The 25,847-nt window shown below is 40.8% G+C and overlaps 1 protein-coding gene across 1 annotated transcript in view; it reads left to right on the top strand.

Annotated features, from left to right (window-relative positions):
• Positions 1–1,768: 1,768 nt before the first annotated feature.
• TMEM236 (transmembrane protein 236) overlaps positions 1,769–25,847 on the top strand; it is a 40,782-nt gene continuing 16,703 nt past the window's right edge. Inside the window, exons 1-3 of the mRNA NM_001101709.2 lie at positions 1,769–2,025; positions 17,130–17,202; positions 22,713–22,854. Coding sequence (NP_001095179.2) covers positions 1,769–2,025; positions 17,130–17,202; positions 22,713–22,854 — 472 coding nt within the window. The remainder of the gene's footprint in view (positions 2,026–17,129; positions 17,203–22,712; positions 22,855–25,847) is intronic.

A 25,847-nucleotide genomic window follows, 5' to 3' on the forward strand; every position in this document is an offset into this window, starting at 1 on the left:
TATTTTTTAATTTGAAAGTCAGACTTAGAGAGGGTGAGTGTGCTTCCATTTGCTGGTTCACTGAAATGGCTGGGGGCTGGCTCAGGCTGAAACCAGGAGATTTATCCACTGTCCCACATTCGTGGCAGGGGCCATCTTCTGCTGCTTTCTCAGGTGCATTAGCAGGGAGCTGGATCAGAAGTGGAGCAGCTGGGACTTGAACCAGCACCCAGATGGATGTCAGCATCACTGGCAGTGGCTTGACCCACTATGCCACAACACCAGCCCCCATCCCCAACTTTTCTTTGGAAGGAAGGATATTTATGGTCATAATTGTCTTAAATATTTGTTATGCTTTTGACTACATATAGATAGTTCTTAAAGTGTTAGTCCTGGGCCGGTGCTGTGGCTCAATAGGCTAATCCTCTGCCTGTGGCGCCGGCACCCTGGGTTCTAGTCCCGGTCGGGGCGCCGATTCTGTCCTAGTTGCTCCTCTTCCTGTCCAGCTCTCTGCCATGTCCTGGGAGTGCAGTGGAGGATGGCCCAAGTCCTTGGGCCCTGCACCCACATGGGAGACCAGGAGAAGCACCTGGCTCCTGGCTTTGGATCAGCGCGGTGCACCAGCCCCAGCAGCCATTGGGGGGGTGAACCAACGGAAAAAGAAGACCTTTCTCTCTGTCTCTCTTTCTCACTGTCCACTCTGCCTTTCAAAAAAAAAAAAGTGTTAGTCCTGGAGCCCATGCTGTGGCTCAGCAGGTTAATGCCCTGGCTTGAAGCGCTGGCATCCTATATGGGCACCAGTTCTAGTTCCGGCTGCTCCTCTTCTGATCCAGCTCTCTGCTGTGGCTTAGGAAAGCAGTGGAAGATAGCCCAAGTGCTTGGGCCCCTGCACCCGCGTGGGAGACCTGGAAGAAGCTCCTGGCTTCTGGCTTCGGATTGGCACAGTTCCGGCTGTTGTAGCCAGTTGGAGAGTGAACCATTGGATGGAAGACCTCTCTCTCTTTCTCTGTCTCTCTTCTCTCTGTGTAACTCTGACTTTCAAGTAAATAAATAAATCTTAAAAAAAATAAAGTGTTTGTCCTGATCATTGGTTTCTAATATTGCCATTTTAGTTTCCTGACCAATAAAATAAAAACAATATTCATCTATGTTTTATAGCAATTATTATACAATTATGATTAAGTAAATTATCAGGAAGAATCCTTGGTGGGAAGTTAACAAAGTGAATTCAAACTCCTTTTTCACGTACTTTGAAGAGTAGGGTATAGTTTTCTAAGATGAAGGTTCAGAGTTTGAGTATCTCTTTTTGCCTGAATTCACTAAAACATGAAAATAGGGAATTGGATTACATCCACGCCTCCCCTTCCACTCAAAGGTTGTATTATTCAAATGGTTCTACCTAACAGGGCTTAAATATTATTTAAATGACTTTGTGCTAAAGGCTTAAATATTATATAAATAGTTTTATGCTAACAATAGCAAGAAAGACTACATTTAAAAATTTTATTTTTACCAATGCTCCAAGAAGTGCTTTAAAGTTCATTTGGCTTCTAATTATAGATGTACAAATACATTGAATGATCATTTTCACAATGGCCCTGTTTCTTTAAGAGACCACAGTTGTTAAGTTGGAAGTTCATTGAACCATACGAGGGTCAATAAAAGGATAAAGTCACTGGTTAGTGATTCGAGGACAAGGAACTTGATCATAGCTCAGTATCTGGTGTCCATATGCTGCTCACAACCAAAGGGGAAGCGCTGGGACCTTGTCAGCTCACGTTTCCTCAGGATGGCTTCTGGAAGACTAATCAAGCTCGTGATTTTCGAGCTTCTGGAGTTTGCTGCTTTCTCCATTCCCACGCTCGTGATTATGGAGCAGTTTGCCACTGCCTACCAGAGGACCAGGAATGCGTCTGAGAAAACACATTACTGGCTGATTGTTTCCTGCTCTATCGCCTATGTCGCTGTAGTGAGTCTTTTGATTTGGGTTCCCGTAAAAGTTCTCTTACACAAGAAACGTCATCTTTACAAAAAAATTAAGGGATGGTAAGTAGAAGAATGCTTTAGTAGCGAGTCCCTGTGATGCTTTCATAGTTGTTTGCTAATGTTCTCTCTTTAAGGATGTAAGCATGGCATATACATGGTATAAAGTGTGAGATTAAGAATGAAGTTACATCACTGTTTCTGTAAGTGCACTGACCTAGTATCTTCTGTACATTTTCTTTTTTTACATTTTCCTTTTTGCTGAGTGATAATGACAAATTACGAATATTAATTAGACTGGTGTTAGCATGAGTCCATGATGCCCTAAATAGACAATGTTGGACCTGATTCCTCCTTACACTAAGTCCCATGAAGGTATCATAGTTAGCTTACATCAGTCATCAGAAATAATGCAGGTTTTTGTGTAAAACTGAATGTAATATCTGTTTTTTAAGTGTTTGCTTTTCGTTTTGTAGGTCTAAGGCATACTTTGACCATTAACCATTTCAGATATTTTATCTTATTTTTTTCCATTTCAGATATTATAAACAGCTTGTTCATTTACTTAGATTTTTATTAAGAATACTATGTTGTTAAATTCTATTGCCCTTATGGTGAGAAAGTACTTTGATAAGAATACAGAAATAGTTTAAATGAATTGAGATTTAATGTTGATTTAACTAGTGGTTTAGCTAATGATTATACTGATCCATACAAAAGTATTGAGAACAAATAATCTCTGATACATTTGTATCAGAATGATACATTTTCCTTTTAGATCTTCAGATCTAATTCTTACTCATCTAGGATTTCTTTGTTTTTCTTGATGAGTTAAATTTTCCTTCTTACTGCTCTTTTGTTTTAACATGAAAAACAGAACACATTTGCAAAGTGAGAACCACCCCTTTTAAGTAAGGGCAGAAATGTAAAAATAATAGACATAGCATCATGTCTAGAAAGACAGCTAGGAGGACGCTGGAGGCTGAGCTAAAGTGTGGAGTTCTTTAGGTGCTGGCACTGCACCTGACCCCCGTGAACCTTGATGGGCTACCTTCAGTTCCCAGAGGGCAGGGCTCTTATGGCACTTTCAGAAATAATCCACTTCTTGTTGGCACTTCTCTTCATCAGTGGGGTCTAGGACCTGAACCCCAGGGTCACCTGAGGGATAGCTTGAAGCTGGGTTCAGCCCTCCTCTTATTACCCCCAACCCCTCTTGGAGTTGCTTTGACTACCCATGACTCATGGCTGGGTGGGGAATTTTGAAGGAAGGAATGGAAGAAGATCCAAATGACAATAGGAGTGAACAGTGTTTTTGCTTTTATTTTTGCTTGGTTTTGTTTGTTTTTTATGTTGGCTCAGATCCCTAGGACTCTAGATTCTGAATGTCATTCAGGGAGTTCATCTTCCCATGATTTTTTTTATATGCCGTAGATTATGTAAAAATAGTTTTATATCTGAATTTCATTTCATTCTGTACCACCTCATATAAGAACTGATGTGAGGAAGTATGTATTTATTTCATGAGGCTTATTGTGAATTTTATCATTATTCTTTAAAATTTTGCTTATTTATTTTCACTTCATTTGAAAACCAGAGAAAGAGAAAGAGACACACAGACAGAGGAGATCTTCCATCTGCTGGTTAACTCCCCCAAATGCCCACAACAGCCATGGCTGGTCCAGGCTGAAGCCACGATCCAGGAACTCAATTCAGGTCTCCCATGTGAATGGTAGGGACCCAAGTACTGAAGCCATCATCTGCTGCCTCCTAAGGTGTGCCTTAACAGGAAGTTACGTGAGAAGCCAGGACTTGAACCACATACAGTGATATCGAATGTGAATATCCCAAGTGGTATCTTATCTGCTATGCCAAATGCTCCCCCCTCCCCAAGTTTATCATTATTGGTTCCAAAGGGAACCTGAGGGTTAGGGAAATTAAAACAACTTTCCCAAAGTCAGTCAACTAGTGAGTGAAAGAGCCAGATCTCGAACCTAAGTCTAGCTGATTCCATAACTGGCACCTCTAATTGCTATCCTAAATTACCTCTTGGAGGACACAGTTCCAATCTTCTAGGGCAACTGAGATTAAGGCAGAAAGTCGTTCATTTTTACTCTCCAGTGCAAGTGGTTTTCTACTTGCCTCTGGTGTCTGTTCAGATTGGGTTTTGTACATCCAGTCTGGATATTCCCCTGTGCTAAAGTAACTTGGGTTGTCACAATAATTACGGTTTCCAGTGATTTCTTTCTTTAGTTTCTGTTTGTGGGTGTGGCTGGCCACAAGTTTTTAAAATAGTTTTAGATAAAAGGTTATCTATAATTTTAGTGAAACTATTAAACTACTTCCTTATAGGTAACCTTTCACTGGCCTGGAAGAGAAGAAACGGCTACTAAGTACTACTCTGGGAACTTTACACTCTCCATACAGTTAAATGTAAACTTTATGACAATCCAGTGAGGTGTCTTTGATAGTGTTCTCATTTTATAGATGAGAAGAAACTGAAACTTTCCATTTCAGTGACTTAACACAGTGATTACCTGTGTCAAGTGAAAAAGCCAGGGAGTGGTAGAGCTGGCATTTTTGAGCCCAGATGTATTCAGTTCTGTGCTATCTCCTTAAACTCATGTAACTTTTCCTTTATTCTTTCTGACTTGAATGCCGATTGTGCTTCAGGAAAAAATGCAACTCAGTAAAATACATTTGCCCCCCTATGTGTATTTGGATTCTGTGCTTAATTCCCAGAGATGTGTATCTGGATATTAAAATAGACTCAAGTGACAATAAAAAGTATCACATTTTCATGGCTAAAGATCATGATACAAAAGTAATTGCTACTATACAAAGTAGAGTTTGAAAGTACAAATTATCTTTCCAGAATAATTAATTATGTGAAGTTTTGTAGTTTCCTAGCATTCAAAGATTAAACATTCTAAAAATCTATTTATATTCATTCATTTTTATTTATTTATTTATTTATTTATTTTAAAGAGTTATTTATTTATTTGAAAGGCAGAGTTATAGAGAAGCAGAAGCAGAGGCAGAGAGAGAGAGAGAGAGAGAGAGAGGTCTTACATCTGCTGGTTCATTCCCCCAGATGTCTGCAATGGTGGAAGCTGAGCCAATCCGAAGCCAGGAGCCAGAGCTTCTTCTGGGTCTCCTATGCGCGTGGAGGGGCCCAAGGACTTGGGCCGTCTCCTACTACTTTCCTAAGCCACAGAAGAGAGCTGGATCAGAAGTTGGAGCAGCCAGAACTCGAACTGGCACCCATGTGGGATACTGGTGCTGCATGCTGTAGCTTAACCTACTACACCATAGTGCTGGCCCCAATTGCATTATTTTTAACATCAGCAAGGACATTTGAGGGAATCAACCAGCAGATGAAAGATCTCCTCTGTTTCTCCGTGTGTCTCTTTCTCTTTCTCTGGTTTCCATGTGAAGTGAAAATAACTAAGCAAAATTTTAAAGAATAGTGATAAAGTTACAATAAGCTACAGCACCGGCCCCTGTTCGTTCTATTTGAAAGGTCAAGAGACAGATAGAAATGCATCATCCACTAGCTACTTCACTCCTCAAATGCCCATCACATCCAGAGCTTGGCCAGGCCAAAGTGGGAAGCCCATGCCTCCCATATAGTGGCAGGGACCCAACCACCCAAGTCATCACCTGCTACTTCCAGAGTGCACCCTACCAGGAAGCTGGAATTGGAAGTGGAATCAGAATTGAAACCCAGGCACGTTGATGTGGGATACAGGTATTCCCAAGTGCATCTTAACCAATGTGCCAAGCCCCTACTCCTAAATGTTGAAGAAACTGTTCTAGAGTTCTAGAACCTCCCTGAAAGCCCACGTTGGCATCATCAGTGCAATGAAGCTGGACTTCCAGAGAGAATGAGTGCTGAGCTAGTAATGGCTGTGCCCTGGGAATAAAACTTAGAAAAAAGACCTGGATTCATATCCCAGCTGTGACATTGGCTGTAGGATCTTGTGTGAGTTATTTATGTTTTTGAGCTTTGGTTTTTTCATGGACAAAATAGGAACAACCTATTTCTTCCTTGGAGTGTTGTTTTAAGAAACTGCATAATATCATGCATATAAAGTTCCTAGCATAGCACCTGGCTCATAGGAAGCACTCAGTGGATATTAATGTTATTACCCTGGACTGAATTAACTTTTTACTTAAAACATGATCTTCTGTAATCCTAGAATGATTCTCAGAAGTGGCAGAAATGATAAAGCTAGAGAAAATTGCATACTCAAATTGATATTCCTCAAGTTTGAGAATATTTTTAGATCTCTTATCTTTTGAGAATAAACAATATACTGATATTCACATAAAGTGTTTTTGCATTTGCACAATGTTTTTATGTTTCACTTTCTTACTTGACATGCATGCCATGTTGTGAAGTTGGTCAAGAGACATTCCCATTTTTATAAGGGAGAAAACAAATTTAATAGGACTCAAGACATAACTAAATCAATGACTGAGCCTGAACTCTAATCCAGTGCTCTTTCTCTTACTTTGTTAAACACTTCCTCAATTCTTTTTCATTTTTTTTTAAGATTACTTGTAATATTTCATAATGGAGTAGGGAGATGGTGGGAGGAATGAAGAGAATCTATTTATAAAAACACCGAACTGTATGAGTATATTCCAGTAAGTAAGCAAAAGCCTTTCCTGGAATATCCGTTGAATGTGTGAACTCACTTAGCTTCAAGGCTATAGCCTGAAACAAGCCAAGCTCCATTGAGAACACTGTGGGGCAGAATAGTTTTGCAGGGTTTGTGGGAATTCCCATGCTGTCTTTAGACCTAGAGGTATATTTCAGAAATATTCCTGAGTCCTTCAGAGTACCATTACCTCAGACTATGACATGTCAGGAATTCTGGGCAGTGCCAAGTTTGAAAGACCTCGACGTTTTGTGATCCGTTTTACCTTGCTGAACTCCTTGCCATATTGTGAGATTTTGCTATTGATCTATTTTAGTTATTAGTAGCTTTACTCGTGGTAAAACAAGAGCAGATATTATTGAACAACTACTTTATGTCAGGCATAATTCTAAACACAATGTATTGTTTTAGTTAGTTTCCTGACCCTAATGTATAAGAACAATTGTAGTACACATCATACAATGGGAAAACTGAGGTGCAAGTGTAAAAAGACCACCCAGTCCAGAAGTTGAGCCAAGACTACCCCTTACTCTTCCACAGTAGCACACACATGTAATGCACACCACCAAAAACATCTGTACGCTATACACAGACTGGCTAACCTGAAAGAAATGAACCCATTCTCTTCTGCCCCTGAGAGATCACTGGTAAAATACCATTTAACATTGGTGATTAGCTTTTTCCCAGCGCACTCCCGTTTCTCAGTGGGTCTGCCATCCTCTCAAGACCCAGTGTCAATCGTTTTGTCACACTTGACTGCATGCCATCTGTTCCTTGCCTCACCATGCCCAGTAGTTAATCTACATAGTATTCCTTTGCTCTTCTCTCCCCCACTACATGCAATAACTCACCATATTCCATGAATTCTTCATTTCTCTTGCGTCAGTTTCTTGTGTTCCATGACCTTTTACTCATTTTTACACGGCTGCTGTACACTTGAGTTTGTAGCATGGGTTCCCAAATTTGATACATTCAGACCCAGTGTCAGACCATTTTCCTGATTATTTCTGTTCAAGAAAACTTGAGGAGCATTTTCTAAACTAACACTCTGACAACCATCACCTGCTGCTGTCCTTGTTTCTTTTCTCCCCCTCAGTTCCTAACTGTCCTTGTCCATAAGGTAATACAGTCATGCACCACTTAACCATGAGAAGTTCTGAGAACTGGGCTGTTAGGTAATTTCATTGTTGTGTGGACATGATAGAGTCTACTTACGCAAACCTGGATGATACAGCTCAATCATTCAACGTCACCTCTTGGGTCAATCAAGAGATGCTGGGAACACAAGATGTGTGAGTATGAGGCTGTTGCTGGTATAACAGGGCTGTATTAGTCTGCTTTTCATTACTTTACCTTGAGAAGAACTTTTTTGGGGGAAAGAAAAAGGTTTATTGAGGCTCACAGTTGGAGGTTACAGTATTGAGCAAGCCCACAGTCTCATGTCTGACGGAGGCTGGTGATGGTGGGAGCGGATGCACAATCACATGGTAGGACAGGAAGCAGAGAGAGAGAACCTAGGCTGAACTCCAATTCAAATAATCATACCTCTCAAGAACCACTGTCCCAGGCATTCCCCCAGGGTCCTAAAAACTCCCACAGGCCATACCTCACACAGCATCATTAGGCCATATTTACCTGTAATCCATCAGATATTAACATTAAGACATCAGAGTTTAAGACACTCTGTTCAACCCGTAACAATGGCATATTGTTTTGTAGGGCTCTTTGAAAAAGTAAAAGGAGTACAGGCTTAAAGAATGATTAAAGCATATAATTCATTAAAGACAAATCAGTAACATTGTCATTGATTGTATTTATCAAGCATAATGTATTATATATAATTGCATATGCCATACTTTTCTATGGCTGGCAGCTCAGCAGCTCCCTTGATTTGTTTACAACAGCATCATTCCAGATACGTGAACACAACATGTTGCTTTGAAGATGTGATGCTACTACAATGTCACTAGGTGACAGGAATTTCTCAGCTGCATTATAATCTTAAGGGAGCCCTATGGTATATGTAGTCTGTCATTGAAACAGCACATGCTTGTACTCTTCTTGAAAGAAATTCCTGAACATCAGCTCCACCCTTAAAAAATCTGCTGTTCCCCTGGTTCATAGAACCAAATATTGACTGTGTTCCATGGAATACTAAAGCAGGAAGAACTATTAGAGTTCACCTGCTACACCATTTGGCACAGTGCACAATCTACCTCTGATTTTAACCTAAGTCCCTCTTTTCTATGGGTGTTTCTTAGTCTGATTATTCATCTTATTTCCTTATGTTTGCCTAAAACCTGCCACCATGTAGCTTCCTTCCCTATCCACTCTGTAGACTTTACCTCCTCTGCCCTCGCTTTATATGTGAGTGAATTTGGCCATGGCCAGAAGCTCTCTGCCCACTGCTTCCCAGTTTCCCCCACTACTGCTCTTTGAGTGCTCTAACTGACTACCATCATATAAACTGTCACCGATATGATGATTCCCAAAATTGTGTCTCCAGGGGTGAATTCTATGAGCTTACTGAGGTGTGTTAAACTTCTCAAACATTTGAAGGTAGCGGCATCGCTGTCATCTCAACCATGAGCTAAGTTTTTCTTTTCTCCAATATACAGAGTTCCACCAGTCATTCTTGTCCCATGATTTCTAGCTCTTCTGCTCTTACAGCGTTCTCCTTCTTATGCTTCCTGACTTTTTAATGCTGGGTACAATCTCACAGATCCCTCATGTCCTTTTGGTGCAGTTATGACTTCAAATGTTGATTTAACGCTATTGACTTCAGTTGTAACTGTGTTGCCTGTTTGATAACTGAGAATGTAATTAAATGAGTGAAAAACTTGCTCTAAGGCAGGGTTCCCTCTACCTGCACTTGGGCAACTCTCAGAAACTTGTAAGTGCTTTAAAGCCAGACTACATCTTCTGAGTCTTTCCATTCTTAGAACAGGATGTAGAACATACATTTTACAACAGTTTAGATAAATGGGTGAGTGAATGAATGAATACTTGAACTATTCTTAGGCTGAATTCATTAATTTACTCTTACCCCTTTTAAATAGCACTATATTGATTTTAAATCATCTTTCTAATCAGTTGGAATCCTGGTTGTGTCATTCCAAAGGCTAACAATCCCATTTGATTTTGTGTCATCTACAAATGAGAAGACATATCTCCCTCATCTCCTCTAGAGGTACTGCTAAATATCTTTGGTGGGACGATTTTAATGGAGACCCTCGAGGTTAATAGTCATCCATTACTCTTATCAAAGGGTTTGCTTAAGTAGCTATAAATCTACCTCTTCAAATTTCTTTTTAGTTCTCACTCCCCATTCACTCAATTCTTTATTTTTAAAATTTTATTTAATACATACAAATTTCATGTATTTCATGTATACAGATTTAGGAACATAGTGATACTTCCCACCCTACCCTCCCCCCTGCCATGCTCCCAGCATTCCTCCTCTTTCCTCTCCTAATCCCTTTATTAATATTTACAATGATCTACTTTCAGTTTACTTTATACTCAAAGATTACTTTATACTCATAATTATTAACCCTACACTAAGTAAAGAGTAAGAAAAAATAAATTAAAAAATAAATAGTAAGAAAAAAACACTATTCAGGGGTGTAAACAATCATTGAAGCACAAAATGTCAATTTCAATCCTATACATAGCTTTTTTGGTACTCTGTTCTTTACCACAGATCAGGGAAAACATATGGTATTTGTCTTTTTGGGTCTTATTTCACTAAATATGATAGTTTCCAGTTGCATCCATTTTGTTGCAAGAGACAGTATTTTATTCTTTCCATGACTGAGTAGTATTCTATAGTGTATACATACTATAATTTCTTTATCCAGTCGTCAGTTCATGGACATCTGGGTTCATTCCAGATCTTAGCTATTGTGAATTGAACTACGATAAACAGGAGTACAGATAACGATTTCGTATATGGATTTCATTTCCCTTGGTAAATTCCCAAGAGTGGGATTGCTGGGTCATATATATATCTATTTTCAGCTTTCTGAGGAATCTCCACACTGTCTTCCACAATGGCAGCACTAGTTTATATTCCCATCACCAGTGGATTAGGGTACCTTTCTCCCTACATCTTCATGAGCATTTATTCTTTGTTGGTTTATGTATGAGAGCCATTCTAACTGAGGTGAAATGAAACCTCATTGTGGCTTTTATTTGCATTCCCTTGATGGCTAGTCATCCTGAGCATTTTATCATGTGTCTGTTGGCCATTTGATTTTCCTCTTTTGAAAAATGCCTGTTCAAGTCCTTTGCCCATTTCTTAACTGGATTGTTTGTTTGGATGTTGTTGAGTTACTTGAGCTCTTTATAGATCTGGATATCAATCCTTTATCAGTTTCATAGCTTGCAAATATTTTCTCCCATTTTGTTGGTTGTCTCTTCACCTTCCTGAGTATTTCCTTTGCAGTGCAGAAGCTTCCCAGTTTGATATAATTCCATTTGTCTGTTTTTGCTTTGATTGCCTGTGTTTCTGGGGTCTTTTCCAAGAAGTCTTTGCCTACGCCATTGTCTTGCAGTTTCCCCAATGTTCTCTAATAATTTGATGGTATAGATAGAGGTCATAGATTTAGATCCTTCACCCAATTTGAATTGATTTTTGTATAAGATATAAGGTAGTTGTCTTGTTTCATTTCTGCAAACAGAGATCAGTTTTTCCAGTACCATTAATTGAAGAGACTGTCCTTTTTTCCAAGGACTGATTTTAGTTTCTTTGTCAAATATTAGTTTATTGTAAAGGTGTGGATTGATTTCTGGAGTTTCCAGTCTGTTTCATTGGTCTGTCTGTCTTTTTGTGCCAGTATCATGCTGTTTTAATTGTAAGTACCCTGGGCCGGCGCCAATGCTCAATAGGCTAATCCTCCACCTGCGGCACCAGCGCACTGGGTTCTAGTCCCAGTTGGGGTGCCGGATTCTGTCCCTGTTGCCCCTCTTCCAGTCCAGCTCTCTGCTATGGCCTGGGAGTGCAGTGGAGGATGGCCCAAGTCCTTGGGCCCTGCACCCCATGGGAGACCAGGAGAAGCTCCTGGCTCCTGGCTTCGGATCAGCGTGATGCGCTGACCACAGCATGCTGGCCGCGGTGGCCATTGGAGGGTGAACCAACGACAAAAGGAAGACCTTTCTCTCTGTCTCTCTCTCTCACTGTCCACTCTGCCTGTCAAAAAAAAAAAAATTATAAGTACCCTGTAGTATGTCTTGAAATCTGCTATTGGGATGCCTCCAGCTTGTGTGTGTGTGTGTGTCTGTGTAAGATTGCCTTAGCTATTCAGGCTCTCTTGTGTTTTTATATGAATTTTAGCATCATTTTTTCTAGATCTGAGAAAAATGTCATTGATATTTTGAATGGGATCACACTGAATCTGTAAATTTCTTTTGGGAGTATGGACATTTTTATGATGTTCTTTTTTATTGAATACCCAGATGTGTGTCAAGGGTGTGGTCTGGGAGCTCTGCTCAGTGCCCCAGGGTGGGGCAAGTATTCAGGGTCACACCCAAGTTGGGTGTGGTCGATCTCCTCTGTTGTCAGCAGGGAAGAGAGTATGATCACCCCTTTTGGTATAATCACACCGTCACTTCTCTTTCAAGGTGATCAGTGCCCGGGGTTAGCACACAGTGGGTGTAACACGCCCCTGCACTGCCCCTGAACCACACAGCAGATCTCTGCAGTCCTTGTGTGGTCATGGATCCTGCTACAGTGACCCACCCCAGTTATCGGGGAGCGCTGAGCCTTTGGTGCTGCACACAGTGATTTCCTGGGGACACAGCTACACCCCGTGCCCTGTTGTGCAGTCACAGAGCTCCCGTGGTCTTAGCACACAAGGCTTCCACAGTCACAGGGTGCAGAGGATCCACTCTGCCCTGCTAGCCTGTCCCTTCCAGGGAAAGGTAGAGGCATCCCCAGAGCCAGCTACTGTAGTTTTAAAATCATAAATGTAAAAATTTATTCGATCACTCAAGTGACAGTGTGGACATACATAGAGTTTAGAAGAGTTAAAGCAATCATCCCCACTTTTTCTTAAAACGTGATATTCCTACAGCTCCATTAGGGAAGGATGGCCTGTGTATTTAATTACCAAATTTAACTGAGCTAACACAGAGTCATTATTTTGAAGCATTCTTTGTGTCATTTTATTTATTTCCACAAGTCCTTTATTAGTCCAGATAAGAGAGTCATCAGTATTAAATACTGACAGCAGAGAGGTGACCTTTTGATTCATCTTTCCTTGCCCAGCTGCCCTACCCCATCAGCCCACCCCAGGACCTTGCACTGCAGGTTTTCAATGAGGGAGGTTTATGGACTTAGATTCATTAAGAGAACATTGTGTTTGGGGGTAGTCACAAAAAGTGTCGCAAGAAAAATTTGATTTGATCTGAGTTGGAAAGATGGGAGTGTGAAGATATTCCGGAGGGAGGAGATGAGTATGCATCAGGAGTTCTTGTAGGAATACGCATTTTCTTTAACAGGTGGGAGGAGACCAACGTATTTAGAAAGGAGCGAGTAGGTATGGGCTGGGTAGTATTGCAGAGTGACCAAGAGTGTGAATTTTGGGGTTAGAAAGACCAGGATTAGAAGTCATCTTTCACCTTGTAGTGGGACCTTGGAAAAACTAATTAAACTTTCAATATCTCTTTTATCATCTATAAAAGAGGGGTGATATTTCACCCAGAGGGTTCTCATGGGACTAGAGTGATATTTGTAACCTGCTTTCCTCCAGCAGCTGGCATGCAGTATGAGCTCACTAAGTTGTTGTGGAGAGGAGAAAGCGAGAATGTTCTTATGCACTGGAGAGTTAAGGCCGGATGGTTCGAGCCTGGAAAGCCAGGCAGGGGAACTTTGACTCATGGGTTAGGTAAAAGAGCATCTTTATTTGTTTCTGGGCAGAGTCATTTCCCAAATTATTATTTGACCTGTCCTGCCCATCATGCTTCCTCTGTGAGTAATCTCAGGGTCAGAATTTTTGCTCCACAGGCAGTAATGTTTAACCCATTGTGACTGAGCTCACTTTTTTCCTCATTGACCCCTCCCCATCCCCACCCAAGGGAGTCCTTTTCATTGCCAGTTTATTACAGAAGCACATAGAGGTCCAACAGCAGCACCTTAAGCCAGGCTTTTGTCTGATAATTGCGTCAGTGCTGAGATGGGAACTCTGCAGCAACTTCAACCCATATTTCTGGTTGGCGTTGCTTTCGGGGAGGCTCTGTGCAGTGGTTCCACCCCTGCAACAGGTCTCTGGACACACGGGATGTCCAAGGCAGATCTCTGTCCACATGGCTGCTGCCTGAGGCTGCGTGCTAGTGTCTGCAGCTTTCCTCAGGGTCTCATGTTGCTGGTACCTCTACCCTTCTGGGATCTCCGCTGTGGCTTCACTCCCACAGCTTTCCCGGGCATCACCCAGTCCCGCAGCACAGCTCTGTCTGGCCTCTCTGTTTCCAGTCAAATCCCGATGGAAGCCAACATGACTCGTACATTCTGCACACCTGCAGCACTAGCACGTGGACGGTACCAAAGTCACCCACCAGCAAGAGCCACGCATGGACCCATTTGTACCAGTACTGAAGCGAACCTGGAGCACTTCGACAGCAAGCCAGACCCTAGAGCTGACCTTAGGGTCCCATGAGCAAATTCTGTTCTCCAGGTCTCTGGGCCTATGATGGGAGGGACAACATTTTGGCCTTTTTTTTCCTGTTGTTTTGCTGATTGGCACATGGCTCCCTTTTACTGCACCAATCTCCTTAGCAATTGATTTATTTACCTCACTTTTGTGTCCCAAACAAGCTTTTCCTTCCTTCTTTCTCTGACTAGGCTGCAAATATTTCAAACTGTTCTGCTGTGTTCCTTTCTGCTCTTGATTCTCACTGTAAAAGTGACTAAAAGCAGCTGATGATATCTGTGTTGTTGCTGTTTTGGAATCTTCTCCATCAAAGAATCTAGCCCACCAGCTGTAAGTTCGGCCTTCCACAAAGTCTCAGGACAGGGACACGTACAGCTGGTTTATTTGCCACCAGGTATCAAAGGGGACTTTAGTCCAATTTCTGATAGAGTCTTCATTTCCATCTGAGATCTCATCAACAAGATCTTTACTGTCCATGTTCCTTTCAGCATTCTGGTCTTCAAGGCCCTTAGCAGAATCCCCCATGATGCTCTGCTTACAGCTTTCTCAACTTTCTCCAGCCTGCTCCTTCGAACTTTGAGCCTCTGCCAGTTAATCACTTCCAGTGCTGCCTCCACGCTTTCAGTAATGATTCCATTCCTTGGAACTCTTTTTCTGTATTAGCTTCTCATGACTACAATACGGTACCTAAGATAAGCTGCTTATGAAGGAAAGAGGTCTATCTTGGCTCACAGTTTTGGAGGATCACAGTCAGGATCGGTTAGGCTACCTGGTGGAGCCAGAGGATAGGACAGGAATGGCAGAGGGTGTGTGGTGGAACAGTCATGTGGCAAGCCAGGAAGCAGAAAGAATGGTTAGGCCCAACTTACCTCTTGTAACTAACCCTCTTACAAGAACCATCTTCCAAGGACATACCCCTAATGACCTAAGAAGCTCCAACTAGGCCCACCTTCTAGACACCATAATTGGATTAAGATTCCATGTTCTTAGTGCCATCAACTTAATGACTTGAGATTTAACCATTTATATGAGCTCAGGACCTTGTCCTATTCAAACCATACCCGTCATTCTTCCCTTTTTGTGGATAAGGTATTTGAAGCCAAATAACACTATCAGCCAGTTTCCTCCTAGACCTCCAGAAGTTAGCATCCCTTTTTCATTTCTTCCCATCTCTTTCACCTTCCGTCCAAGCCAGCAGTATTTCTACTACAATGGTTGATTGGGTTCACAAGCCACAACTTTGTTGTTTTCTTGTGAACATGCAATCACATTGTAGTGCTCCATTCACAAAACCCTTTTCATTCTTCAAAACTGAAGCTCTGGGTACATTAAATAATTAACCCTTCAGTTTACCCTTCCCTCTGCTCTCCTGTCCCCCACCCCAACTCTCAGCACTGGAAATTTGTAAAAGCAGTGTAGTGATAGCTGTGTTTTACATTTGAAAAACATGATTCCAGTAAAAAAAAAAAAAGGAGCAGCTTGATAGGCAAGAATAAAAGCACTAATAGAAGCTATTTAGGAAATGTTTTAGATGAAAGATGATAATAAAGAGATTTGAAATTGGTTTCAGCAGTATATCAGACAGGATTGAAAGATGGAGTTGAACATGTATGGAGCAGGATGCGGATTCTCTTTAGACATTGCTTCTGCCATCCAAGTGGTGATGTCGGGTTGTTGGGTGTACAAGCCCAGAAATCAGGAAGAGGGCCAGCATATATTTGAGGGTCATGGGCAGGTGGGTGGTATTTAATGTCATAGGACTGGATGAAGAAGAGATCAGGTATAATCCCTGGGGTGCTTTCATCTTTTAGAGGTCACCTAGAGTAGAAAAGGATTCTGTCATGGTTTAGCCAATCTTTATTTGAGCTAAATGCTGCAGAAACTTGTATCTGAGCTCCAACAAAGAGGCAAAGCGACCAAGTTGAAGTCCCATCCAAGCTGGTTTTAGCTAAGTAACATTAGATCTGGCTGTGAGAGAGAGGCAATTTTACCTGCTAAATTATGTTTTCACCTAGAATATCTAAGATGAGCCAGGGATGAGAGAGACATAAGAGGATCAAAGAGAAATTGTTAATCCTTTTGAAGCATCCAACATTTCTTGCACTTAGAAACACATAATCATATAAATGTAACTAATATATATTAACTAAGAAAAATGGGGGTAAATATTTCATTACAGATAAACTTTGAGTGTCTTTTGTCTTCCTTTAAGTAAATAATACCAGACGTACATTGTAGCTTTTTTCTGTCACAAGATAAAATAGTATCCGTACCATATCTCCATAACTATTTGATCATGTTAAGTTTAAGAAGTAGTTCCAAAAACAACTTTTAAAAGGTATGTCATTTTTCTATGTAATTTTTTGGTTCAAGTAAAAAATATCTAAATGATTTTAGTTTAAGTTATCTTTAAATATTCAATAGTTTATCATCTCTAAATGTATTCTTGGAAATCAATTTTGCAACATAGGATATACATAACTTGAGATGGTCATGCTATTCTTTCCCAATTGGTTACCATAGCCTGACCTTTTGGGTAAGATTCCAATTAATGAATTATGCAGCTGTCCAGCATCATTTGACTTGCTCTTTGATGATTTAGAAGTCAGTGGTTTGCTCATTATTCGGATTATTTGGAAATCTCTCACCCCTTTGTTCAGGAAAAGCAATGTGGTTTTTGCACGAGTTCCTCTTTGCCGTACTCAAACATTTGGGAAATGGAAATAGGAAAGCAGTAGCTTCTCAGAAAAAAACCGTAGATGAATGGAACAGGAACTGCAAAATTAGCAAAATGTTAACAGGAAGTGTTGATCTTGTACATTATTGCTTTTGCTTATTTTTTCTCCTTTGCTAGGAGACCTGTTATGATGATGTGTGTAGTACTCACCACACTTCCCAGCTTCATCTTTTCTATAGCAGTAACTGAGGTATGGTATTTTGATTTCTTCTGCTACAAGATTTTGAGATTTTTGAGTTTTCTGCTATCATAAGTTTGTAGAGCTCAACAAATTTAAAATTAATTTACTCAAGTCTTCTTCTAAATTACAAAACCCAAGGGTACTTCAAAAAGTTTGCAGGGGCCGGCACCAAGGCTCACTAGCCTAATCCTCCACCTGCGGCGCCAGCACACTGGGTTCTAGTCCTGGTCGGGGCGCCGGATTCTGTCCCTGTTGCCCCTCTTCCAGGCCAGCTCTGCTGTGGCCCGGGAGGACAGTGGAGGATGGCCCAAGTGCTTGGGCCCTGTATTCGCATGGGAGACCAGGAGAAGCACCTGGCTCCTGGCTTTGGATCAGCGTGGTGCGCTGGCCACAGCACGCTGGCCGCAGCGGCCATTGAGGGGTGAACCAACGGAAAAGGAAGACCTTTCTCTCTGTCTCTCTCTCTCACTGTCCACTCTCCTGTCGAAAACCCAAAAAAACAAAAAACCACTGTTACCCATATGATTGTGGAAGAAAGTGTAACACCCAATTTTTAAAAAATTACTTTTTATATTTGTGTGTGAGATGGGATATTATTTCAAAATAATTAAGAAGTGAGGAATTTGAAAATTGATGTACATTTATTTCTTCTACCAACCTGATGTTTTTCATAATTGCTCTCAGTTCTAAATGGGAAATAAAAAATTCCAATTGAACAGCCATTTGCAGTCTAGCATCTTTTATATAAATTCACAAGTAATTTACACATGATATTTATTTGAAAATAATATTGAGTTTATGTTTTGACTAAACACCACTTCCAAAGGCTCAAATGGTCATCCATAAGCAGGAACAGTATAAGCAAAATTTTCAGGCTGTGAGAATTTTATTATCCAAGAAGGTCAAAGAAGAATGCCCTACTAATCTTATTAGTTTGCAAGGTACTGTGAAAAGTATAATTTTCACTTCTATAAAGTACAAAATTGAAGTTATTTTGTGATATTTCATTTATATGTTGAGCAAACATTCATTAAGTGCATATTACAGGTCAGGCTCTGTGTTAGGTACTATGTCCAGAGCAGTCAGGAAATATGGCAGTCTCTGCCCTTCAGTGATTATATACTCACAGAGGAGAGGAAAATAGATAAGCAATTAGAGTATCTTAACTGTTGTGAAAGAGGTGCATAGTGCATAATGTACGATGTGGGAAATTACACGGTTGTTAGAATATGTCCTCATTTAGGATAATTAAGATAATACATGAATGCGTAGGATAACTTTGGAAACCATAGGGTTGTACTTTGTATCAAAGAAGCTGCAACATTTCAATCTAGATTTATGATTTAAACCTCCCTCCTCCCCCAAAGACCTTGTAAAACACTTGAGGAGTTCCCAAGAGCTTTAGAAGTTCAGTTTACAGGAGCCAGAGTTGTGGCATAGTGAGTAAAAGCTGATACCTGTGATGCTGGCATTCCATATGGACGCCAGTTTGAGTCCCAGCTGCTCCACTTCCAATGCAACTCTCTGCTATGGCCTGAGAAAGCAGCAAAAGATGGTCCAGGTGCTTGGGCCCCTGCAGCCATGTGGGAGACCTGGAAGAAGCTCTTGGCTCCTGGCCTTGGCCTGGCACAGTCTTGGCTGTTGTGGCCATTTGGGGAGTGAACTAGCGGTTGCAGGATTCTCTCTCTCTTTCTCTCTCTCTCTCTCTCTGTATGTGTGTGTGTGTGTGTGTGTTTTCCTTTCTCTTTGTGTAACCCTGACTTTCAAATAAACAAATAAAAAAAATAAATTGAATTTATAACCTTTCAAGGAAAGTCAGTATTGTAACATGATGGTATATCTGGAATTTGGTCACCTTTTTGATTCTTTTCTATGATGTCTCATCCTTTGCTACATGTCTTTCTATTATTTTTTTAAATTTAATTTTTCACTTAAGTGTGGAACAGCAAAGTACCTGACATGGAAATAGAAATGTACAACATCAATGGAGAACCACAAGCAGACCCTGTGTAAACACTGCTCAGATTAAGATGGTAAAGTTGGCCAGCCCCATCTACCCACACGCCTTCCTTGCTAGCATTCCCTTTCCCTCCTCCCCAGGGGTAACTTCTGTCTTGACTTCTACTACTGCAGATTGGTTTGCCTGTTTTTGAAATTTTCATAAGGCAAAATTATAGATAACATATATGTACATATGGTATATAATGTCTATGTAAGATATATATATTTTTTAAAAATGTATTTATTTGAGAGATAGAGTTACAGACAGAGAGAGAGACAGAGAGAAAGGTCTTCCATCCACTGGTTCACTCCTCAAGTGGCCACAATCGCTGGAGCTGGGATGATCTGAAGCCAGGAGCCCGGAGCTTCTTCTGGGTGTCCCACATGGGTGCAGGGGCCCAAGCACTTGGTCCATCTTCTGCTGATTTACCAGACCATAGCGGGGAGCTGGATCAGAAGAGGAGCAACAGAAATACAAACTGGCACCCATAGGGGATGTGGACTCAGCAAGGGAGAGTCTTAGCCTACTCCACCACAGTGCCAGCCCCCAAGATATATATTTTATGTCTCATTTCTTTTATTTAAAAGTATGGTTGAGAGGGTAATTCATTTTGTATATAGCTATAGGTCATCCATTTTCATTGCTGTAGAGAATTTCATTTCATGAAGATACTACAATTTATTTATCAGTTCCACTGTTTGATGGCCATTTTGGTTGTTTCCAGTTTGAGCTATTTCAAAGAATGCTGCTGTGAACATACCTGGACATGTGTCTTGTGACATAGACGCAAGCATTTCAGTTGGTTAAATACCCAGGAGTGGAACTGACCGGTCATAAACAATTCAAATGTTTAGTTGTAACAGATAATGCCAAGCAGTTCCCAAGGAGTCTTACTGATTTCTATAGTACAGAATCTATTAGGAGAGAATGAGCATTCCCGTTGCTCCACGTGCTCACCAGCACTGGCACCATACATTTTTTCTTCTGTCAGCTGTTTTGGTGGGTTACGTTCTTGAGTCTCATAGCACTTTTAATTTGCATTTCCCCGGAATTTAGTGGGGTTGTGCATCTTTTCATCTTGTCCATGTTTCTGTTATGTTGCTTATCTTAAAATTGATTTTGGGGGCCAGCGCTGTGGCATAGCCACTGCCTGCAGTACCAACATCCCATATGGGTGCTGGTTTGAGTCCCGGCTGCTCCACTTCTGATCCAGCTCCTGGAAGAAGCTCCTGGCTCCTGGCTCCTGGCTCCTGGCTCCTGGCTCCTGGCTTCGGATCGGCCCAATGCCAGTTGTTGCAGCCATCTGGGGAATAAACCTGTGGATGAAAGACCCCTTTTTCTCTTTCTCTCTGCCTCTGCCTCTAACTCTGCCTTTCAAATAAAATAAATCTTTTTTAAAAATTGATTTGGAAGAGTTATTTAAATATTCACATTTATAGGCCCTTTGTTGATTACAGGTATTTCAAATATTTTCACATTCTGTGACCAACCTCCATCCTTTTAAATGGTATATTTTGATGTGCAGAAGTTCTTAATTCAAAAGTAATGTATCAGTAGCAGTTCTGGGCAGTTTTTTGAAAAGATTTTGTCACACTATGAATCTGAACCTCAAAGTCCTAAAGGTATTCCTCTGTATAATGCTGGGAGACTATATTGTCTTTTTGTTCACTTTTATTTAAAAATTCACCTGGAACTGATTTTTGTATGTGTTGTGCAATTTGTAGTCAGGTTTTACTATTTTATTTCCCTAAAAAACATTTAGTGGATTAAGCATCATTTATCAAAAAGTCTGTCCTTCCCACATTTCTCTACAGTTGTAAATCAGATGTGCATGCAGTGGACTGTATCTGGCCTTTCTGTTCTGTCTCATTGTCCAGTTATCTATTCCTGATCTAACATCACACTGTCTTGGTTCATGTAGATTTATAATAGTTCTGTTTATCCTGAAGAGTAAATCTGTCTTGCTCTTTTTCTTTGAGATTTTCATGCCCTTTGTATTTCCATATAAATTTTAGAATCAGCTTTTTTTTACCACAACAGTTGGAGTATTGATTTAAATTGCATTGAATGGTATAAGTATTTTTTTAAAGATTTATTTATTTACTTGAAAGTCAGAGTTACACAGAGAGAGAAGGAGAGGCAGAGAGACAGAGAGAGAGGTCTTCCATCTGCTGGTTCGCTCCCCAGTTGGCTGCAACAGCAGGAGATGTGCCAATCTGAAGCCAGGAGCCAGGAGCTTCTCCCCGGTCTCCCACGTGGGTGCAGGGGCCCAAGGACCTAGACCATCTTCCACTGCTTTTCCAGGCCTCAGCAGAGAGCTGGATTGGAAGTGGAGCAGCTGGGTCTCGAACTGGCACCCATATGGGATGCTGGTGCTGCAGGTGGCCACTTTACCCACTATGCCACAGTGCAGGCCCTGAATGGTATAAGTTTTTTAAATCTTATTTTCTAACTCTTTGTTGTTGGTATTTGGAAATAATATATCCATTTAGGGGATCATTTTCCATACACAATTTTGTGATCTATGAATAATGACATTTTTTCTTTATTTCCAATTCTTATGTTGCTTATTTCTTTCTCTTGCCTTATTATGCTGGTGAAAATTTCCAGTGTTGAATAGAAATAATTATGGTGGTATCTTCGCTTTGTTTTTCACCTCAGGGGAAAAACATTTTTTTCCTTACAGTTTATTTTATTTATTTGAAAGGCTGAATTAGAGAGACAGAGAAAGAGAGAGAGAAGCAGAGAGAGAGAGAGAGAGAGAGAGAGAGATCTTTCATCTGCTGGTTCACTCCCCAAATGTCTGCAGTAGTCAGGGCTGAGTCAGACCTAAGCCAGGAGCCAGGAGCTACTTTCAGGACTCCCGTGAAGGTGCAGAGGCCCAAGCACTTGGGCTTTCCCAGGTGTATTGGCAGGGACCTGAATGGGGAAGTGGATTAGCCAGGACTTGAACCAGCACCCATATGGGATGCTGGCGTAGGCAGTGGCTTTACCTGTTATACTGCAGTGCCAGCTCCCAGGGAGAAAACTTTCTAAGATTTCACCATTAACATTAATATAATGCTTGTCAAAGGTATTTTATAGATACTTTAAGATAATATTCATCCCCTTACCTCTTTGAGGCTGTACTCTCGGAGGTTCTGCTTAGAGTTGGAAGGAATTACCCATTCCACTGTTACTAAGAGCCTACTATATTTCCATATGTCTTTACCAAGATTGATCTTTAATTGAATAAAGAGTTCCATTGATGTGAATCCTTATTACAGCCTTAGAAATGGTTCAGAACCTTGTGGAGCTTAAACCTGAAAACCAAGCTTCTAATTTTTTAATACATGTATTTTATATAATGTATGTATACATTATACATTATTTTTATATAATGTATGTATTTTACATAATGTATGTATATAATTAATTTAGTGCTGCTTTCAGACTACCGAAGGAATTTTGAACAAAGCACCGTAATTTAATGTTTCTTTTCTTTCTTTCTTTTTTAAAAAAAAAAAAAAAAACACAGGTTCAGAAGACCATTAATACTACCGTTGATGTATTACCAGATACCTTGCCTGACCTGCCAGTATCTCTGGTTATTTCATCCTTGATCATCACTGATATTATTGAAAAACTCAGGTTTCATCCTATTAGAGGGTATCAAAAGAGTAAGTATGCTTTCAATTATAAATGTTTTTTCAAGTTTTATATGCATTTCATCTTTCTGCTACCCTCTTGTCTGACTTCATATGAGGGTGTTTCAAAATGTCCCCAGAGGGGCTGGCACTGTGACATAGGGGGTGAAACTGCCACCTGCAGTGCTGGCACCCCATTTGGGTACCAGGTTCGATTCTCAACTTCTTCACTTCCTATCCAGCCCCCTGCTAATGCACCTGGGAAGGCTGTGGAATATGGCCCAGGCACTTGGCCCTGCACACACATGGGAGATCTAGAGGTGGCTCTTAGATCCTGGATCCTGGCTTTAGCCTGGCACAGGTCTGGCTGTTGTGGCCATTTGGGGGAGAGAATGCAGTAGGTGAAGGATATCTCTCTCTCTCTCTCTCTCTCTCTCTCTCTCTCTCTCTCTCTAACTCTGCCTTTCAAATAAATAAATAAATAAATAAATCTTTAAAAAAAATCTATTTATTTATTTGAGAGAGAGGTCTTCCATCCACTGATTCACTCCCCACATGACTACAATAACTAAAGCTGAACTGACCTGAATCTAGGAGCCAGGAGCTTCCTCTGGGTCTCCCACATGGGCACAGGGGCCCAAGCACCCAGGCCATCCTCCGCTGCCTTCCCAGGTCACAAGCAAAGAGCTGGAGCAGAAGAGGAGCATCTGGGGTGGGAGCCAGATCCTATGTGGGATGCCAGAGCTACAGGTAGAGGCCCAACCTACTATACCACAGTGCCTGCCCCATAGATAAATCTTTTTTTAAAAAGTTCCTGGAAAACTGAATTAACAGTAAGTTATTTTTGTGCAAAGTTTTTTGGAAATGAATGTTTTTTTTTAAAAAATAATATGTATTTTCCATGAACTTTTTGCAATCCCTTTGCATTTATACCTTTCAAGGCTGTCATTACTGATAGAAGATTGCTAATGAAGATAACTAAGCATAATTCTATTTAAACCTACTTTGATAGCTGGACAGTTATTTATTCTTTGCATTTTGGTAGTACTGATACAATAAAGTTAACAAATGTCTGGTACCCAAAATTTTAATGTTTAAAGTAAGTTATTATAAAGGTTTCTGTTTTTCTAGGAACTTTCTTAGCACTATAAGTTTGGATGAGTAGAGTTCAATTTGGATGCCTTTGCTACAGGAACTAATAGGAATATGACTACTGCAGTTCTGTTTTAGAGGACTATATGCTTTTAATGTGGATTATAAAAAAGTCAAAGCTCACACTAATAAAATTAAGATGTGCTCACTGAAGTGAGCAGTTGCAATTAAATATTGGTTGGCCTTTGAAAAAAATATTTTGTTAATTAAATATTTTATTTCTTCAGTCATAAATTCCTCCACCTGATGTCTAATTTCACGTGACAGTATCTGTGTCTGACTTGTAGTATTTGCGTGTTGCAGTTATTGTGTGGCTAGCATTTTTGTAGTGTTGTACATTTGAAATGGATAGGTTTTGCAGGATGACTTCCTGGTGGGACGGATGGCGTAAAGGCTATGAGTTACAAGAGAATGCTCAGAGTGGCAGGGATACCTCCTAGAGCCATTTATGAGTCATATACCACCACCCTTCCAGTCACTTTTGTTCCTCAAATTAAAAGCAAAACCAAGCTGGAGGCCACCATGAAATCTGAGACTCTGAGTCTCTCATTTTGCACTTTGCCCTTGGGTGGGACGTGGACACAACATAGGTGTCAAGTAGATGAGATGGCAGCCAGGAGCCATCTGTGAGGCAGGTACACACCCAAGTTGCACGTGCGCTCCAGAACCAAGTGTGCTTATCTACAACCTAGGGGCTTTGAAAATCTCTGAACTCTTTGCTGCATCTCTAGACACCCTGAGATTGCAAGTCTATCTTGAAGTTGCCTGATTTTGATGACTTTGTTTTTCATGTTAATACTTTCTGTCCAGGTGAAGGGTTCTATTTTTTCAAAAAATGCACAGTATAATTTAGGGAGTAAGCCAATGGCATCTTATTTTGATAATGATGTGTTAGATTAAAAAATTTTAAAGGTATTTATTTATCTGAGAGACAGAGAGACTGACAGAATACTCCCACCTGCTGGTTCACTTCCCAAATGCCTACAATAGCTGGGGCTGGGCTAGGGCCACGGCCAGCAGCTGGGAACTCAATCCCGTTTCCCATGTGGGTGACAAGAACCTAATTACTTGAGAAATCACTGCTGCCTCTCAGGATCTTCATTAGTCAAAAGCCAGAGTCAGAAATCAAACAAGACTCTCCAAAGTGAGATGTGCATGTCATGACCACTAGGCTAAATAATGAGTCCAAGTGAATTTTTAAAGGGAAATTTTCTCTGTATCCAGCAGTGATGACAATGAGATTCAAAAAGAAGATCCCCAAGAAGTCAGTCTTGGGGAGAAGACCCTAAAACGTCTTGTAAAACTGCTTCTGCCCAGACATAGTAAGGTTAATGTTTGGCTTACTAGCTCCACTATTTAATGTATATCACATTTTTAAAAAACTGGCGTTCTTTTTAAACACCTTTGAAAATATTAATGATGTGTGCATTTAATTTTTGTGTAAAGTTTGTACTGAAATAGCTTCCTGCATTTTTAAAAAATGTATTATTTATTTGTTTGAGAGGTAGAATTACAGACAGAGAGAGGGACAGAGATAAAGGTCTTCCATCTGCTGGCTCACTCCCCAAATGGCTGCAATGATCAGAATTGTGCTGATCCAAAGCCAGGAGCCAGGAGCTTCATCCAGGTCCCCCATGCGGGTGCAGGGGCCCAAGCACTTGGGTTATCTACTGCTTTCCCAGGCCATAGCAGAGAGCTGGAACAGAAGAGGAGCAGCCAGGACTCGAACCAACACCCATATGGGATACTGGCACTGCAGGCGGAGGCTTAGCCCACTATGCCACAGCGCCGGCTCCCCAGTATTTATTTTAACATGCACATTAATCAAACTAATTATGTGGATTTTGAATCCATTGGAATATTTTCATTTGTTT

This window comes from Oryctolagus cuniculus, chromosome 13 (genome assembly GCF_964237555.1).
Source record: "Oryctolagus cuniculus chromosome 13, mOryCun1.1, whole genome shotgun sequence".
Taxonomy (NCBI): domain Eukaryota; kingdom Metazoa; phylum Chordata; class Mammalia; order Lagomorpha; family Leporidae; genus Oryctolagus; species Oryctolagus cuniculus.